Here is a 17,820-nt window from a genome sequence, read left to right as displayed (position 1 = left end):
TATGGTATCCGCAGACCATGATTGACGCAGCCAGCATCAGCATAGAAGAACCCCACTAACTGTGTTCGGTTATTCATTGGAACATCATGGGTCATCTGTGGTCATCTCGCCCGGTGGTCGCACAATCTGCGTAAATGACGAGCAATTACCGCAGCCATTGTATTTCGTATCTCTTAGTTGGTCGTAGTGTAATACTTATACGCTGGTAATCGCGGTAATGGTTTCGTTTCGATCGCTTTCTTTTCAAATATCGATGAGATGATGTAGGATTTCTTAAAACTTTGTTACTCAACACAAAGCCGCCATAAATTAAATCATTATCGTTAAAAAATAATCCTAAGACATTCAAGGTTTAAGTAATTAATATGAAGAAATCCACTTGGAATTCGATGAATTTCGTAGATCTTTGTTTATTATGTAAAATTATTCTGTGGGTCTTTTGTGTATTTTTAGAACAAGGTTATTAAGAAATTGGTTTTTGAAATATTATCGGAACAGTTTATAATTTACCAATATCAATTAATATTTCGATTACAAATAAATCCTGAATGTACTTTTCGTTCTACATAACGCTATATAATTTATATCTGCATCACCTACGCACATGAATAAAGCGAACCTACGCAAAGTTCCGCTGCAGTGTCTTTTGTCCATATGCATTGTAAATTTGTAACAGCATCGCATAAATCCGATTCATTTTGCTGCTTGCACGGAAGACCACCACCTTAGTGAATCATCCTAACAACCAACCATTACCTTCTTCGTTACCACCTTTGAATCCAAAACGAATATAAACTTTTCTATTGAATCGACGACCAACCACGGCCGGAAATCTTATAAAAAAACAAAGTGAGAGACATCATCTATTATAAGCACAGAAATTATGCTGACATTAAAAAAGGTTGCAAAACTTACTGTGCACACCTGGCGTCGGATATTAACATGTAACCGGAGAGCAAAAAGATTTCAACTGGGCTGTCAGCTCGTATAACAGGGCTAATTGCGCTACACCCGCTGTCCCGTGTAAATTTGCCGTTAAAGGATTCCGGTTTGCTGGAGTGTGCAATAAGATCCTTGCCATATATGGTTTTCAAGCACTTCACTTTTCTCACCAATAGTAGTTTAAGCTAAGTGCACTGTGAGAGCGGTTTATGAATTAAATCGAAATTTAATTTAAATTGTTCACTTTATTACCGTATAATCTTAAAAGTTCTAATGCATATGCATAGAGTATTTCATAAGTAATGTGACAACTTGCGGAGGAATTTATATTATTATATTCAACACGTCATAATTTTAAAGAATTAACTAAAAAGTCGATTTGCTATAAATATTTTAAACTAATCTAAAACGAGTAAAAAAACGCTTTGAATCTAAATGTTTTTATTTCAATAACCAAAAGATATTTTTCAAAACGGACATCATTGAAAAGTTTATGCCTTTCCAAGAAATCGATTTTTCGTAAACTTTTTAAAATAATCAACGCTGAAAATCGTTAGAAATTCTTCTTGAGTGTAAAACTTTATATCTCTAAAACAATAAATCATTTTTCAGCATTAAAAAGTCGAGGCTTCAACTCAGAATTGGTGATAAATTCATAACAATTAATTCAAGAAATCAATTTCTCATATATTTTTTAAACTAATTCAAGAAGAGTCGTCAAACATTCTCACTTATTGTGAGTCTAAATTAGTGGTGAAACGGATATCCGGCAACCATCCATTTTTTTAAATCCGGCCGGATACCGGATAGTTACCAAAATCCGGCTATGACCGGATATTAAAAACCTATTACTTAGTACTCCACCATTCACAAGGAATTAGTATTTCTTTTAGGTGTTGGACACTGCAGATAATAATCAAGTTCAATCCCAATGCAATTTTCATCGATAACTTTCAAAATTCGCTATAAAATTAATTTCTTGAAGGATCCTTGTGGAAATATCACCAATTATTAATTAAAGTATACTCTTTTTAATGCAACAAGCCGTTTAGAAAAATCACTTTTAGTTCTTGAGAAATAAATTTTTGACATAATCAACAATTTTTTCGAATTTTGCAATTTTTGCCGATTAAGTTTTAAGACGAAGAGAAGAGTTAGTATAAAATCCATTTCTTGGAATATGAGTATGAAAATTTCCCAAAGTGTTAACAAGAGTGTCCTCTTTCCAATGAACCAACACGTTTTGACGAATAACTTTTAGTTTTTGAGAAAACAATATTTGAAGTTTTGATAAAGTTTTCGATGTTGCAATTTTCATCGATAATTTTCAAAATTCGCTACAAAATTAATTTCTTGAACGATCCTTGAGGAAATATCACCAATCATTAACTAAAGTATCCTCTTTTTAATACAAAAAGCCGTTTTGAAAAATCACTTTTAGTTCTTGAGAAATAAATTTTTGAAATAATCAATAATTTTTTCAAATTTTGCAATTTTCGCCGATTAAGTTTTAAAAATTAGTATAAAATCCATTTCTTGGAATGTGAGTATGAAAATTTCCCAAACTGTTAATAGAAGTGTCCTCATTAGAATGAACCAACCCGTTTTGAAAAATAACTTAGTTTTTGATAAAACAATATTTGAAGTTTTGATAAAATTTTCGATGTTGCAATTTTCATCGATAATTTTCAAAATTCGCTATAAAATTAATTTCTTGAAGGATCCTTGTGGAAGTATCACCAATTAAAGTATCCTCTTTTTAATGCAAAAGGCCGTTTTGAAAAATCACTTTCAGTTCTTGAGAAATACATTTTTGAAATAATCGACAATTTCTTCGAATTTTGCAATTTTCGCCTATTAAGTTTTAAAAATTCGTATCAAATCTATTTCTTGGAATGTGAGTATGAAAATTTCCCAAAGTGTTAATAAAAGTGTCCTCTTTCCAATTGACCAACCCGTTTTGAAAAATAACTTTTAGTTTTTGAGAAAACAATATTTGAAGTTTTGATAAAATTTTCGATGATGCAATTTCCATCGATAATTTTTATATTCGCTATAAAATTAATTTCTTGAAGGATCCTTGTGGAAATATCACCATTTATTAATTAAAGTATCCCCTTTTTAATGCAACAAACCGTTTTCAAAAATCACTTTTAGTTCTTGTGACATACATTTTTGAAATAATCCATAATTTTACGAATTTTGCAATTTCCGCCGATTAAGTTTTAAAAATTCGTATAAAATCCATTTCATGGAATATGAGTATGAAAATTTCTCAAAGTGTTAATAAAAGTGTCCTCTTTACCATGAACCAAACCGTTTCGAAAAGTAACTTATAGTTTCTGAAAAAACAGTATTTGAAGTTGTGATAAAATTTTCGATGTTGCAATTTTCATCGATAACTTTCAAAATTCACTATAAAATTCATTTCTTGAAGGATCCTTGTGGAAATATCACCAATTATTAATTAAAGTATATTCTTTTTAATGCAAAAAGCCGTTTTGAAAAATCACTTTCAGTTCTTGAGAAATAAATTTTTGAAATTACCGACAATTTTTTCAAATTATGCAATTTTCGCCGATTAAGTTTTAAAAATTCGTATAAAATCCAGTTCTTGGAATATGAGTATGAAAATTTCCCAAAGTATTAATAAAAGTGTCTTCTTTCCAATGAACCAACCCATTTTGAAAAATACCTTTTAGTTTTTGAGAAAACAATATTTGAAGTTTTGATAAAATTTTCGATGTTGCAATTTTCATCGATAATTTTCAAAATTCGCTACAAAATTAATTTCTTAAAAGATCTTTGAGGAAATATCACCAATCATTAACTAAAGTATCATCTTTTTAATGCAAAAAGCCATTTTGAAAGATCACTTTTAGTTCTTGAGAAATAAATTTTTGAAATAATCGAAAATTTTTTCGAATTTTGTAATTTTCGCCGATTAAGTTTTAAAAATTAGTATAAAATCCATTTCTTAGAATATGAGTATGAAAATTTCCCAAAGTGTTAATAAAAGTTTCCTCTTTCCAATGAACCAACCCGTTTTGAAAAATAACCTTTAGTTTTTGAGAAAACAATATTTGAAGTTTTCAAATATAACTTATAAAGATAACTTTTAAAATTCGCTATAAAATTCGTTTCTTGTGGAAATATCGCCAATTATTAATTAAAGTATCCTCTCTTTAGAGTTGCTTCGTGAGTTAGATCAGCATCAAAAAAGTTGGTTTTGTATCTTGGATCCAAATAAGTTAACATATCTAATCAGCTTTCTTATTAATTCCATTTTTATTAAAATATCGCAATAATGTGGCAATGTAGGGTGTATCACTTCAGAAATTTACCAGAAATTATAACCATAATAATAATCCGGCCGGATAGATATGCCGGATATCCGGCCGAAGGGGATGCCGAATATCCGGTATCCGGCTTTTCGCAAAATCACTATCCGTTCCATCACTAGTCTAAATCTCTGTATCTCAATAACCAAAAGTAAGCTAAGTGTTAATATAGTTGGACTCGCAGCATAGCATGGAGAACTTTGGCTTGTACTATTTCATTCGGCGGAAAAGTCTTAGCTCTCCAGGTTGAAGGTTGGGCGATGAGCCGATAATCAGCCCTCATAAAAAAATTATCTGTTACGTAACCTAATGTATAAACCACCCGACAAACAAAAAGTGGAGTCTTTCGGAACGAAGAAAATAAGATACTTGTTCCGGCCTGGAGCTCTTAAATCACTCATGGAACAGGTTGATAAATTCAACATTAATATAGTGAGGAATAGTAACGGGCATGAGTCACACACAATCTTTAAAAGTGGGAAACTATTGGGAAGCCACCAGTTTGGATTGGTTTTTATCGTCAATATAACTTCGCACTTAAACGGCAGATCACAAATTTCAAACCCATTAAGGAATGAATATGCACACTCCGTATAAGGGCAACATTTTAAACATCTGGCTTATTAATGTCATAACATTATTAACGCCATAACAGAAGATAACAATGAAGCTACCTCAATTTTAGAGTCAGCTTGAAGCAACTTATGACTCATTACCCTCAAATGACTGCAAAATCATTAGGTGACTCCAACGCGAAGATCGGGAAGGAGGAGACGCATAGAAAAACAACTGGATGGAACAATCTCCACGACATTAGTTACGACAACGGCCAATACCTGGTCGACTTCGCTTGCAGTAAGAATATCGTGGTGAGCTCAACGTGGTTTCCGCATCGAAACATCTACAAGAGAATTTGGGCGTCACCATAGGACGTTTAACCAAATAGACCGTGTTCTAAAAGGGCAGACACATGGATGTAAGAAGCTACAGAAGTGGTGACTGTGACTATGAATATTAGCCAAATACCCAATCTTCACGAAATACTAATAGAGCAGCTATGGCTCTTCATCAAAAATGGCAATAAGGCCACTGCAGAAGAACTGATTTGATGATGAGTGTCGAGACGAGAGCCAGAAAGAAAACTCTAAACGGGGTGAAGCGCTTCGCGGATAGTACATGGAGAAGAATGAAAAGGAAATTACCAATATGGAACTGTATAAAATGGACGAAGATTTTAAATCTAACAATCCGATAGCAACTTGTGCCTTCGTAAAACAGTGCCAAGGGAGATTCCAGCCGAGAGCGAGCCTCTAATAATCGGCAACGTACTAAAATTGAAAATATGTCCGATTAACAAGGCTTAAATGACGAACTCGACCTGTTAATTGAAGAATCTGGAATGACTTGACGCTGAGTCTTGGGCGTACTTTTTGGCCTGGTTTTAGAGTACGTCATAACAAAACTTCCAGTTCATCAGGACACCAAGAAAGTCTTAGCTAAACTCGATACGGCAGAACAAGAGGCTAGGCATCAACGGCGACAAAACGAAAGTCATGGTGCAACCCTCGGGAAACGCGACAATCGGACAGGATCTAACGGTGGTAATATAAATAGGATGGATAACTTCATATATCTGGGAATCAACCTCACTGGAGACGGCAATGAACTCAGTGAAATCAAGATGGATCTATGGAATTCTAAAACTATGTATCATTAAAACAAATAGTCATTTTTCAAACTTCACTTCAGTATTAAAAAATAAAGGCTGCAGTTCAGACTTATGTTAGTGATAATTGAGAAACTTATTTTAAAGTTGACAAAAACAGAACTTAAGGAAACAGAAAGCGATAAATAAGAAGAACATTTTCTAGAAGATGTGTGGTCTCAAATACGTCGTCTATCAAACAAAATACTAACTATCAAAAATTGGCCAACAACTCCCATAAATAAAGACCCCACCAAACGTAGGGTTGGATTTGTAATAAGTGATGTTAAACTGAAACAAATTCACTGCATGATTTTCAATCAAAATAATCAGTAGTAATAAATCAGTATTTATAGAACTGAAATTGAACGTCTCAACTGCAAAACAGTAAACTGTATGGATTCGAAAGTTCTCTGCGATACTTGTCTGTTGGGTATAGCTTTTAATTCATAGAGTGCATTAGGTCTAACGTTATAGAAGGATTTATAGCATAATTTATTAAAATTTACGCTTTATAAGAAAATTTTTCATATTACATTATCACAAATATGTTTAAAAAGAATAAGTAAAAAATATAATATAGTATATACCTATTATAAACATAGTTAATACAAACAAGTTAATTAAGCATAGTTGAAGTCAGCATATATTGAAGCATTGAGTTAATTAGATATGTTTAACTAATTACTTAACTTTCTTAATTAAACAGCACTTGTTTTTCCATTAAAATTCTTGTAACGATAATAATTATTTTTCTAGAAATATTTATATTCAACGATTTCATAAATTAATTAACCTAAAAAACGAAATGTATATATTACATTTCTAAGGCTCACCAACAGCAGCATATTTTTAGCAAAACTTGTGTAGGACCCTGTATATGTATAGACACCGTAATAATAAAATTGGTTATTTTTAAGTTTACTGCGCCAATATTTATGTCTAAAGGTCAAGTTTACACCAATAAAAAATGTAATAAATAACGTAACTTTTGTGTAATTCTAAAAATTGTGTGAATGCTTCAAATGTTTTTATATCAAAACATTTGATGTAACGGGAATACGCCCATCCTAATTTCACTGACCTTGAGCGATAACTCAAACCAAAATACTAGCTTAAACCGTTCTGACAGAGCGTCTTAAGCCGCTGATCGCGTAAGATCGATGTGAGAATTGATTTAAAGAAAGATTAAAAAATGTTGAGAAAAGTGTTGTTGCATAAATCTGGTTGTCCTCAATTAAAAAGATGCTTCTCTGTATCGAATAATTTACTCGAAAAACATAAGTAAGTATTCAAATAGATATATTTTTACTTATTAAGTAGATAAGCAAATAAATTTTATCATTAATTTTCTTATCTCATTTTTATTTTTAGTTGTAAAGTGTTAGTTGTCGGTGGCGGTACCGGAGGTTGTACGGTTGCCGCAAAACTCACAAAATGGATGAAAAAAGATGAGGTGATTGTCCTAGAACCGGCTGATAAACATTATTATCAGCCTCTATTTACTCTATGCGGAGGTGGAATTAAAACTGTTCAAGATTCATATAAATCCATGCAATCAGTTTTACCACCAAAAGCTAAATGGATCAAGAAAGCTGCAGGAAAATTTGACCCAGATTCAAATACAGTAACAACTGTTGATGGTGATATTATTACTTATGACGTATTGGTTGTAGCGACTGGTTTGCAGTTAAGATATGAAAAAGTTCGATTTTGTACCTATTAAAATTAATAGAAAATTTGATTTATTTATTTGTTGCTAAATTATAGATTCCTGGACTTGTTGATGCTTTGGAAAAGTTTAATAATGTTGGATCTATTTATTTACCACAGTATGCAGAGAAAACTTTTAAAGTTTTGCAAGGTTTTAAGGATGGTGATGCCATTTTTACATATCCCCAATCTCCAGTTAAGTGTCCTGGAGCACCACAAAAAATTTGTTATATTTCGGAAGATGTTTTAAAATCTGTAAGTATAAAAATTATGAGAAGAGTTAAAATATTATTATCAAACAATACAATTATGTCACCACATTTTTTTAATGTATATTTTGGAAATTAGTGTTTTGTTTTAAATGGAAATATCACGAATTTTTATGTGTTATAATTTGAATAGTAAATAATCAACAGGTAAAAAGAAACGTTAATATTAATATTTCTAAGAAATATTTTCTGAGAAAGTTTTTGAAAAACATGTCATAAAAAATACAAATAAACCTTTGTACTTTATGCAAAATTGCTTATATATCTTCGAAAAAATAACATTTGTTCAACATAAAAATTTAATTACAACATAAAATTCAAAAAACTGCAGAGGCCTTATTTTTGAAAATTATAAAACGACTTTTATATCAAATTACAATTTAAGCTTTCCTCTTTAAGAAAGCATATAACTTATTACTGTATCATTGCGTTATTTCAATAATTCTATTTATTCTATTTTTCTATTTCTAATGCTATTAGATGGGCAAGCGTGGTGGAGCAAAAATAACATACAACACATCCCTTCCTGTAATATTCGGTGTAAAGAGATACGCAGACGCACTTTGGGAAGTAGTGAAAAAACGCGACATAAAAGTAAATTTGCAGACCAGTTTGGTAGAAGTTAAACCAGACAAAAATGAAGCAGTTTTTGAAAATCTAGAAACAAAGGAAAGATTTACCTCTGGGGTACATACAATAGATTAAAATTTTTAGTAAATCCTTTACAAAAACCCTTTTTTATTTTAGTACTCAATGTTACATGCTGTTCCCCCAATGAGTCCTCCAGATGTGGTAACATCTTGTAAACAACTTGTTAACGAAGCAGGATTCGTCGATGTAAATAAAGATAATTTACAACACGTGAAGTATCCAAACGTTTTTGCAATAGGTGATTGTTCGAGTTCGCCAAATTCCAAAACCACAGCAGCTGTCGGTACGAAGTTTTAATGAAATTAATAACAAAATTCAGATAAATAATTAAATTATTTTAGCTGCTCAAGCACCTGTTGTTCACGCACACATAAAAGCATTTTTAACGAACGATAAATCATCTTTAGCGTATAATGGATACGCTTCATGTCCGTTAGTGACAGGATACAGAAAATGTATTCTCGCAGAATTCGATTACGACTTAACACCACAAGAAACATTCCCAATTGCGCAAAATAGGGAATTATGGAGTATGTATGTGATGAAGAAAGATTTTATGCCTGTTTTGTACTGGAATTTAATGCTGAAAGGAAATTGGAATGGACCACAAATAGTTCGGAAAATGTTAAGACTTGGATTTTAATTATGTGCAATAATTTTACAACTCTGTATTATGTTACTCCACATTTACTAATATATTTCATGTTATATTTTTTAAAAACGAATTAAAGAATTCGCAATTATGAACAAATTAATATATAACATTTTTTTTCTTTCAAATTCTAAACCTTTTATATTATATATAAATAAATAATTAATCCTTTCATTATTAAGTAGAAGTGTTCGTTACAACAAACTGTATAGAAAATAAGAAATAGTTTACAGCGCACTGAAACTTTATTAAATTTGCCTTAAAAAGCTTTTTATTTCATCATGAAATCGCAATTAATTCGTAAGTTACGATTTTTTAAGTATCTAATTTTAGTATTTTAGTATAAACCCAATTATATTTATTTTTTAGCAAATCTGAAAATATAATTATATTTCAACTATTATTTTTACTAAAGTCAAGTCATCAATCTGACATAAAATATAACCTTATGACTTAATAATTTCCAATATTCATGTTTAGTCTTTTAACCATTAAATACATCCCAGCTTCAAAATGGAAAAGATTTTTTTCTATTTCTCAACCATCCTTAGATAAATACAGGTAAATAATATTTTATTACTATTAAAGACGAGTTAATATTTATTAAATATTTAGTTGTAAGGTTCTAATCGTTGGTGGAGGAGCTGGTGGATGTTCATTAGGTGCAAAATTATCTAGAATAATGCATAAATCCCACGTGATTATTTTAGAACCATCTAATAATCATTATTACCAAGGCTGGTTTACACTTTGCGGTGCCGGAATAAAAAAAATAAACCAAACCGTAAGACCCATGAAAAAAGTACTACCAAAAAATGTCGTGTGGATTCAAGATGCCGCAAATGAATTTAATCCCGAGAAAAATACCGTTACGACTCGTAAAGGGGTTATAATCTGTTATGATGTTTTAGTTTTAGCAACAGGAGTTGAAATGAGTTGGGAAAAGGTAAAATAAATCACAAATCTTGTTAAATAAAAATTAAAATGTTTGAGAGTATTTTTAGATTCCTGGTTTATTACAAGCCCTTGAATATTATCAGGATGTTGGTAGTATATTTTCACCTAAATATGCCGAAAAAACATATTACGCTTTGAATGGGTTTAAAGAAGGCAATTTGGTGTTTACTTATCCTAAATCGCCAGTTAAATGTGCTGGGGCACCACTAAAAATATGTTATCTTTTGGAGGATCTTCTCAGATTGGTAATTTAAATTGATAATTTATATTTTTATTACTTACTTGAAGTATTGAAAAATTTCCTGCATTCTTGCTTGTTATTGGCTAGGTTCTTTATTTGTTAAGTCAATTTTCCTCTCTTTCTGGCTGCTTCTTCTATGTTGCCTTCCCAGGTTTTACTATGCCTTCTCCCTTTTATCCTCATCTCCATGATTCTCTTTGGGCCCTTTTCAGGTATTCGTACCACTGAAGTTGTATTATTTGTACTATAAGATCCTAGCACGTTTGTTCTTCGCACCACCCATCGTAGGTATTTCATTTCTAACGCAGTTACTTTTGATCGAAGTTTTTCTGTTATCGTCCATGATCCAGCTCCGTATGTTAGGGTTGGCAAATATACAGTGTGTTAATTAATTATCGTACCCGACGTCATCATTGCAAGTACGCAACCAATAATGCGATTTGCGTATTGTAATACGAATACTGTAATATTGGTTGCATACTTGCAATGATGACGTCGGGTACGATAATTAATTAACACAGTGTATATGAGTCTTTCCTTATTAGTGTTTTGTTAATTTTATGGTATATTCTATTGGCATTACTATTCTGCGTCTTATTTCTTTATCAATGCACCCATACTTGCTGATTTGTGTGCCAGATACTCATATGTTTCCACCCTTTCCATTCTTCTTCCATCGATTCTCATTTCTGTAGCATTCTAGGGTTAATTTTGCTTTTTCTACATTCAAGGCCATTCCTTTCTGTTTAAGGCAGTTCTTCCATATTTCTGTTTCCTTGTAATTGACGTTGACATTGAAGATGTCAACTACATACAATCAATACCTTGTTTTTATTGCGTTTAGGTTTAAGTGTTCAATTTTGTTGTTTAATTTCAAAATAACCCAATTAAACATTTGCCATGAGATTTGCAACACGGACGCTACTGACATCGCATGTGTTTGTGCGTTGATTATCAAAAGAAGAAAAAAGAAAAACACGCGTTTTTGAGTTCATCCTCTTATTAGTCAACGATTTAATGGTCAATTTTATAAACTTTACGAATCATTGATGGAGCCTATGAAATTCTTCAATGACTTTACAATGAATCATATGAGTTTTAATATCTTACTGGCTTTAATGTCGAAGACCCATCCCATAGTGATGGGGATTCTGCAAACAGTAATGTATCTTGAGTTGATGGACTAGTAATACAGGTACATGGTTGAGGTTGGTACACTAACTGCTCTGGGAGTACTAATGCAAAGTTAGTAAAGTAATAGCTCAACGGTGCAGACTCATACGTTCATAGCTTCTGTCTTAGCCATAAATTTCTGGTCTTCGTCAAATTTCTTAAACGCCGGAAGTAACGATAGAAAAAAATATCTATCTTCATCTAATCCCGCCATCCTCTTTTCACGTAGTATGACTCCTAAGACTTAGGAGATTCTCTTTTATCTGTATTGGATGTCAAATTAGAATTATTTGCTGTTTATTTTTGTTCTCTGGCTGCATTTGGTGCATGTAGCAGTGACCGAATAATCGCCAGAGCGCGCGCTCAAGTTCAAACGTGTACTTACGTTGTATTAAAATTGGGCAAGATTTTAGTTGCCATGATTAAAAGTCCTCTTCCGTTATTGGTTCCTGTTTCTACCCTTCTTGTATGTCGTCCTGTTCCTTCTTGTTTTTCTTCTATGTTTTTCTCCCCTGTTTTCCCAATGCATGTCTGTTTAATGTTCTCTCCAGGCTTCTAGGATTCCTTGTAATATTTCCAAACTTTTTCTTTTATTTTTGATATATCTTATTCTTTAGGAGGAGTCCTTTATCAGCCTTTTTGCTTCATTTCGTTTCTCAATATAGTTTCTTCTGATCTATTTTTAATAAAATTCTTTTAATTTTTAGAAAGGAAAAAGACAAAATGCGTATTTTACTTATCATACACCATATCCATATTTATATACCGTAAAATATTACGAAAAAACATTAATTGATATTGCCGAAAGAAGAAAAATTGATGTTGTCTTACAATCAAATTTAGTTGAAGTTGTACCAGATAAATGTTTGGCGGTTTTTGAAAATATTGCAACTCACGATAAATGTGCTATACAGGTAAAGATAAAAGAAAAGCTGAAAATATATAATTAATGATTTTTTAAGTATTCAATTTTACACGCAACTCCTCCAATGTATCCCCCATGTTCGGTAAGAAGTTGTAAATCGCTTGTAAATAAAATTGGGTATGTTAAAGTGAACAAATACTCAATGCAACATCTTGAATATCCTAATATTTTTGGAGTTGGTGATTGCACTGCAATACCAAACGCTAAAACTGCTGCTGCGTGTGCTTCGCAAGTACCAGTAATATTTAAAAATATCCAATGTTTTCTTGCCGGGGAGAAAATGTGTGCTTTTTATGATGGTTACGCATCGTGTCCTATAGTAACAGCAATAGGAAAATGTGTTTTAGCCGAGTTTGATTACAGTTATCAACCCAAAGAAACGTTTCCGTTCTCGCAAAATCGCGAATTGTGGATGACGTATATTATGAAAAAAGAAGTTATGCCTCGATTGTATTGGAATCTGATGATGAAGGGTTACTGGAATGGGCCGCATCTTATAAGAAAATGTTTACATTTGGGGTTAGAAAAAAAAAGAAAAATGCAAAAAGATGAACGGAGTGAATAATTAATTTTTGTATGTTTTTATTTTTTAATAAATAATTTATATAAATATTTTTAAAAAATGTATCAAATTCAATTATTTAATTATATGACACTACTTTTTACACTTCCTTCATAATGACTTTGTCATTAAAATTTTTTAATCATTTTAAATTAAATAAAAAATGTTAGGTTGAACATTTTTTGTTCTACAAAAAATTTATCATGGTTTCGCAACAAAATTTCAAGTCAATTTCATTTAAATAATTTAAAAAATCAATGTTTAATACAAATTCTGGCATAAGATTTTTCTCATTATACTACGGCTTATTAGGTAATTACAGGTAAGTTAATTACAACTATCTAAGTTTATTTATTCTTACTTTGTTCTCGTTAATAGTTGCAAAGTGTTGATGGTAGGAGGTGGGACTGGAGGATGTTGTTTGGCTTCTAAATTAACCCGAATTATAAAAAAACCTCAATTGATCCTCTTAGAACCATCGCCCGACCATTTTTACCAAGGATGGTTCACATTATGTGGCGCAGGCATAAAACGAATGAAAGATACATCAAAACCGACTGCTGAAGTTTTACCAAAAAACGTAATATGGATACAAGATGAAGTCACTGAATTCCTTCCGGATAAAAACGCCGTTGTAACATGTAAAGGAGATGAAATAGAATACGATATTTTAGTTATAGCGGTGGGATTGAAGTTGTGTTTCGATAAGGTTATTTCATTTTCAAATTGAGTTACTGTAAATGTAATGTTTAATTTTTTTGTGTTTAGATAAAAGGTCTCACTGATGCTTTAGAACATTATTATAACGTTGGTTCAATTTATTCGAAACATTACGCAGAGAAAACTTATCACGCTTTAGAAAAATTTAGAGGAGGAAATTTAATATTTACGTTTCCTCATGGATTGATAAAATGTGCTGGAGCTCCCCTTAAAATATGTTTACTTATGGAGGATATTTTAAGAATAGTAAGTGATAAATCGGTTCAAGTTTTAACATGGAAGCTTTTACTCCGCGTATTCTAATACTGCTCAATTTTTTCTAAGCTGCTTGAGAAATTCTCGTCTTTTGTAACCTTTTTTAGATTTCCAGTGTTTATTTAGATCCATAGAGCATAAGCGTTCACTGCGCTATTGTTTCATGTTACAAAAAAATGAAACTCTTCTAATGCAACCGGCGGATGCATTGTTACAAAAACTAGCTGCAAATGACGCAACACTACTAACCTCACCAACAAAACAGCACCCCAGTATAAACACAACGCTTCTCCAACAATCTCAGCATGAATCCATCTATCACAAAAAACTATTAAGAAGTCCATAACGGCATGAAAAAAATCAAAGCTCAGCAACTATTGCTACAAAAACCAATAGAAACGAGTAACAAACAGATTATTAATACACACTCTGATGCAAAAGATTACAAGTAATTATATCATGGTAACACCGGCTTCAAATCGATTAAGATCCAAGTGTTCGAGGTGAAACACTTTAAGACTGTCAAGTTGCCACACCTTCAAACCAAAAAATGGGAAGACATTTAGATTTGTAGTAAGAGGACTCTATCTCTCAAAGTCTCTAGAAAATGGAAAGTCACCAAGTACAAATAATGTCCACAACGATACCGAGATCAACGTCGAATACAAAGACGGTTAGTCTTCTACAAATCCTCTGTTAGTAACACAAAAAAATTTTGATCTTTATTATTAAAGGAATCAACACAAAGAAATATAAAGCAGAAAGTTGCTTTAATTTATCTTCAGACTACTCCTTGGTAATAATCAACGTTCATCTTACATAACAAAAAAAACATTGGGATGCATTCAGAGAAAAATTAGATAACCTAATCTGGCTAGATCAACCTTTAAAATTAGAACTGCACCTAGAAACAACGGTGGTTAAGCTGGCGAAGCATATACAAGAGGTAGCATGGACTATGAAACACCACTATGAAAAGATATAACTTCTTCATCAGTCAAACAAAAACTTAATACAAGAAGAACAAAACCAAAGCATTCCAAAATACCTAGAAAAGCCACCAGAAGACTAAAAAAATCAGAACACATTCCCCCTACTAAATATGAAAATAACTTCTCAAAACGTCTAGAGACCGTAACGTCCTTTTGAGCTCCTTAGACGTGACATTTTCTATGGAACTGTCTCACTGCACGTTCACAACTACAACATAAAACAGATCATAATGAAACAAAATAAATATACATAAGGCTGCTAGAATGAACGTTATTACAGGAAAAGTTCCTCAGGAACTATCTATCAGGTGCTAGGAATTCCCTAGCATCTGGAAAGTGGCTCCAATTATTATGGTTCATAAACTAGGAGAACATTGCTACCTATGCTCTGCAAGGTCTTCAAAAAGTTGTATGTCAAGAGACTCAACACGATAATAAAAAAATAGGGAAATAATCCTGGATCATCAATTAGACTTTGGCAACAAACACGGAATAATAGAGCAAGTTATTTTTCTAACTAGATTAATGAGAATTGCAAAAGATATTGTTCTGCAGCTTTCCTCGATGTATCTCAAGCCTCTAATAATCTCCTTCCTCATCTACACTATCAGCTGCTGAAATTATATCTGACAGACAATCACTTTTTTGTGATGTCAAGGGAGTGAATATATCAATTTTTATCTTCCTCTATTAGTGTGATGTATCAGAGTGCTCTAAACTAGCGATCTAAGCCTAGTAATGTAGCTAATGTATAAGTCAAATCTGTTAACAACGAAAAGTACCATTATGTCAACATATGCCGATGTATTGGCATCTTACACCGACTGGAACATAATTAAAACTTATTTCAATCGTAGATTAAAACGAGGCGAATCAGAAGCAAAGAAGAAACCTCAATGTTATCGTGTAATGTGCGTGTCAAAGAAGAGCAAAGACTGAAATGTAGTTCTAAGGGAAAGATAAATCCGAACACTAAATTTATATAAGTCTATAATACTTAATTTAAAAAGATCACTTACTTGAGTAAGACACTACATGACTTATAACAAACACACTCTTCTCCTGTGTAATAACCAATTATCGAAGAAGATTCAATTTATTTTTTCGAATTGTACCCGAAATTGTGTCCAATTTTCTAGAAAGGTAATCTTCATTAACCCTTTACGTTCAAGCTGGTCTTCTATTTTTGCATTAAGCCATTGTACCACATCAATCAAATCCAGAATTCCAAACCCAAGAGTTTCCCCATGTTCAATCGACGTACATTAAACATCGTGACACTTATTATTTCGGCATCAAGCTATTCTAACAGTTAAAACCCTAAGAATTCTTTTTTTAACTTTTCGTCAACCAAAATAGAAAAATGACATTTCTTTATCTCAGCAACCGTTTTTTCCTTAGAACATAGAACCAAAAAAGTAAACAAAACGTTTAGATAAAATATTAAGTTACCGAATTCTTGTAAAGTATCAAACTTAACAAATTATTCGTTTTTCTGCCCTAATGTTATTAGCAGATCTCAACGATTAAGAGTCTAAAGAAAATAGAATAAGTTTAAAAATTAGCAACACATTTATCTATTATTTTAAATTATCCAAAAAATCACATTGATTATTTATTACTTTTAGAAAGGTTTACGGAATAAAGCAAATATTTTTTATAATACACCATTTCCTAAAATATTCGCCGTAAAACACTACGAAGGAACTCTAGTAAACATTTGTAAAAAAAGAGAGATCAACGTAAATGTGTTAACAAAATTAATTGAAGTGAGGCCAGAAAGAAATGAAGCAGTTTTTACACACGTCAGAACTAACGCTCCATTCATTCAAAGGGTAATATTTGAAAAAAAAATTAAATTTGTTTTAATAAATTAACATATTATTTTAGTATTCAATTTTACATGTTACGCCGCCAATGCAACCACCAGATGCAATAACAACATGTAAATCGTTGGTAAATAAGTTTGGTTATGTCGAAGTGGATAAATACACAATGCAACATGTTCGGTATCCTAATATTTTTGCTTTTGGAGATTGTTCAAACACACCTAATGCGAAAACAGCAGCAGCATGCGGTAATAAAATTTCTGGTTATTTTTAATATATTAAATTAATGTTTTATTTGTAGCTGCTCAAGCACCTATCGTGTACAAAAACATTCAATCCGTTTTGAGCGGACAAAAATGTAAAGCACGATACAATGGTTATGCTTCCTGTCCAATAGTTACTGGTGTAGGAAAATGTGTCTTAGCAGAATTCGATTACAGTTTTTGTCCTTTAGAAACTTTCCCGTTCTCACAAAATTGCGAGTCAAAAATTATGTACTTTATGAAAAAGGAAGTGATACCATTTTTGTATTGGAATGTCATGTTGAAAGGATTTTGGAATGGACCTCATTTTATACGTAAACTTCTTCATTTAGGATTTAGTGATTAAAAAAAATATTGTGTCAAAAATAAAAAAGTATAATAATCACTCATTTGTTTCTCTAACGGCCATAAGACCGGTTGTACAATATACCGATAAACTTCCCGACAGCGTAATCCTGCCGATAAGTTAGTTTGTGTTGTATTACAATGTACGGATATTTTTATCGGTGAGATTATCGGCAGGACAACTTAGCGAGTACTCAGTGGTGCCGATAAGACAGTTATCCGCCAGATATTTATGGTTACCTTAGGTTTTGATATAAAAACTTTGTATGGTTACTGCATAGGTTA

General features: G+C 31.9%; 3 protein-coding genes across 3 annotated transcripts; all 3 read left to right on the top strand.

Annotated features, from left to right (window-relative positions):
- The first annotated feature begins 6,639 nt into the window (after positions 1-6,639).
- On the top strand, positions 6,640-9,376 carry LOC111423941 (sulfide:quinone oxidoreductase, mitochondrial-like). The gene is made up of 6 exons (XM_023057337.2): positions 6,640-7,272; positions 7,363-7,693; positions 7,759-7,956; positions 8,451-8,657; positions 8,718-8,904; positions 8,963-9,376. The coding sequence occupies exons 1-6, from the start codon at positions 7,184-7,186 to the stop codon at positions 9,262-9,264; spliced, it is 1,314 nt and encodes a 437-aa protein (XP_022913105.2). The 5' UTR covers positions 6,640-7,183; the 3' UTR covers positions 9,265-9,376.
- A 305-nt stretch (positions 9,377-9,681) lies between these two features.
- On the top strand, positions 9,682-13,179 carry LOC111424030 (sulfide:quinone oxidoreductase, mitochondrial-like). Its single transcript, XM_023057430.2, has 5 exons — positions 9,682-9,834; positions 9,889-10,219; positions 10,278-10,475; positions 12,352-12,558; positions 12,607-13,179. Exons 1-5 carry the CDS (start codon positions 9,746-9,748, stop codon positions 13,132-13,134), a joined length of 1,353 nt encoding a protein of 450 aa, XP_022913198.2. The 5' UTR covers positions 9,682-9,745; the 3' UTR covers positions 13,135-13,179.
- Positions 13,180-13,255: 76 nt separating this feature from the next.
- LOC111424058 (sulfide:quinone oxidoreductase, mitochondrial-like) lies at positions 13,256-17,575 on the top strand. Its single transcript, XM_023057466.2, has 6 exons — positions 13,256-13,453; positions 13,510-13,840; positions 13,900-14,097; positions 16,727-16,933; positions 16,989-17,175; positions 17,229-17,575. Exons 1-6 carry the CDS (start codon positions 13,389-13,391, stop codon positions 17,534-17,536), a joined length of 1,296 nt encoding a protein of 431 aa, XP_022913234.1. The 5' UTR covers positions 13,256-13,388; the 3' UTR covers positions 17,537-17,575.
- The last annotated feature ends 245 nt before the right edge of the window (positions 17,576-17,820 follow it).

This window comes from Onthophagus taurus, chromosome 7 (assembly GCF_036711975.1).
Source record: "Onthophagus taurus isolate NC chromosome 7, IU_Otau_3.0, whole genome shotgun sequence".
NCBI classification, from domain to species: domain Eukaryota; kingdom Metazoa; phylum Arthropoda; class Insecta; order Coleoptera; family Scarabaeidae; genus Onthophagus; species Onthophagus taurus.
This window is presented reverse-complemented; position numbering and strand designations above follow the sequence as displayed.

What these genes read in the sequence shown, in the direction of transcription:
- LOC111423941 (XM_023057337.2), top strand. Translation starts at nt 7,184, where the DNA reads ATGTTGAGAAAAGTGTTGTTGCATAAATCTGGTTGTCCTCAATTAAAA. An exon ending in AATTTACTCGAAAAACATAA is followed by an intron (nt 7,273 to 7,362) that starts GTAAGTATTCAA and finishes TTTTATTTTTAG; the next exon opens with TTGTAAAGTGTTAGTTGTCG. An exon ending in AGGAAAGATTTACCTCTGGG is followed by an intron (nt 8,658 to 8,717) that starts GTACATACAATA and finishes TTTTTATTTTAG; the next exon opens with TACTCAATGTTACATGCTGT.
- LOC111424030 (XM_023057430.2), top strand. Translation starts at nt 9,746, where the DNA reads ATGTTTAGTCTTTTAACCATTAAATACATCCCAGCTTCAAAATGGAAA. An exon ending in TGGAGGATCTTCTCAGATTG is followed by an intron (nt 10,476 to 12,351) that starts GTAATTTAAATT and finishes TTTAATTTTTAG; the next exon opens with AAAGGAAAAAGACAAAATGC. An exon ending in ACGATAAATGTGCTATACAG is followed by an intron (nt 12,559 to 12,606) that starts GTAAAGATAAAA and finishes TGATTTTTTAAG; the next exon opens with TATTCAATTTTACACGCAAC.
- LOC111424058 (XM_023057466.2), top strand. Translation starts at nt 13,389, where the DNA reads ATGTTTAATACAAATTCTGGCATAAGATTTTTCTCATTATACTACGGC. An exon ending in GGCTTATTAGGTAATTACAG is followed by an intron (nt 13,454 to 13,509) that starts GTAAGTTAATTA and finishes TCTCGTTAATAG; the next exon opens with TTGCAAAGTGTTGATGGTAG. An exon ending in GAAAACAGCAGCAGCATGCG is followed by an intron (nt 17,176 to 17,228) that starts GTAATAAAATTT and finishes TTTTATTTGTAG; the next exon opens with CTGCTCAAGCACCTATCGTG.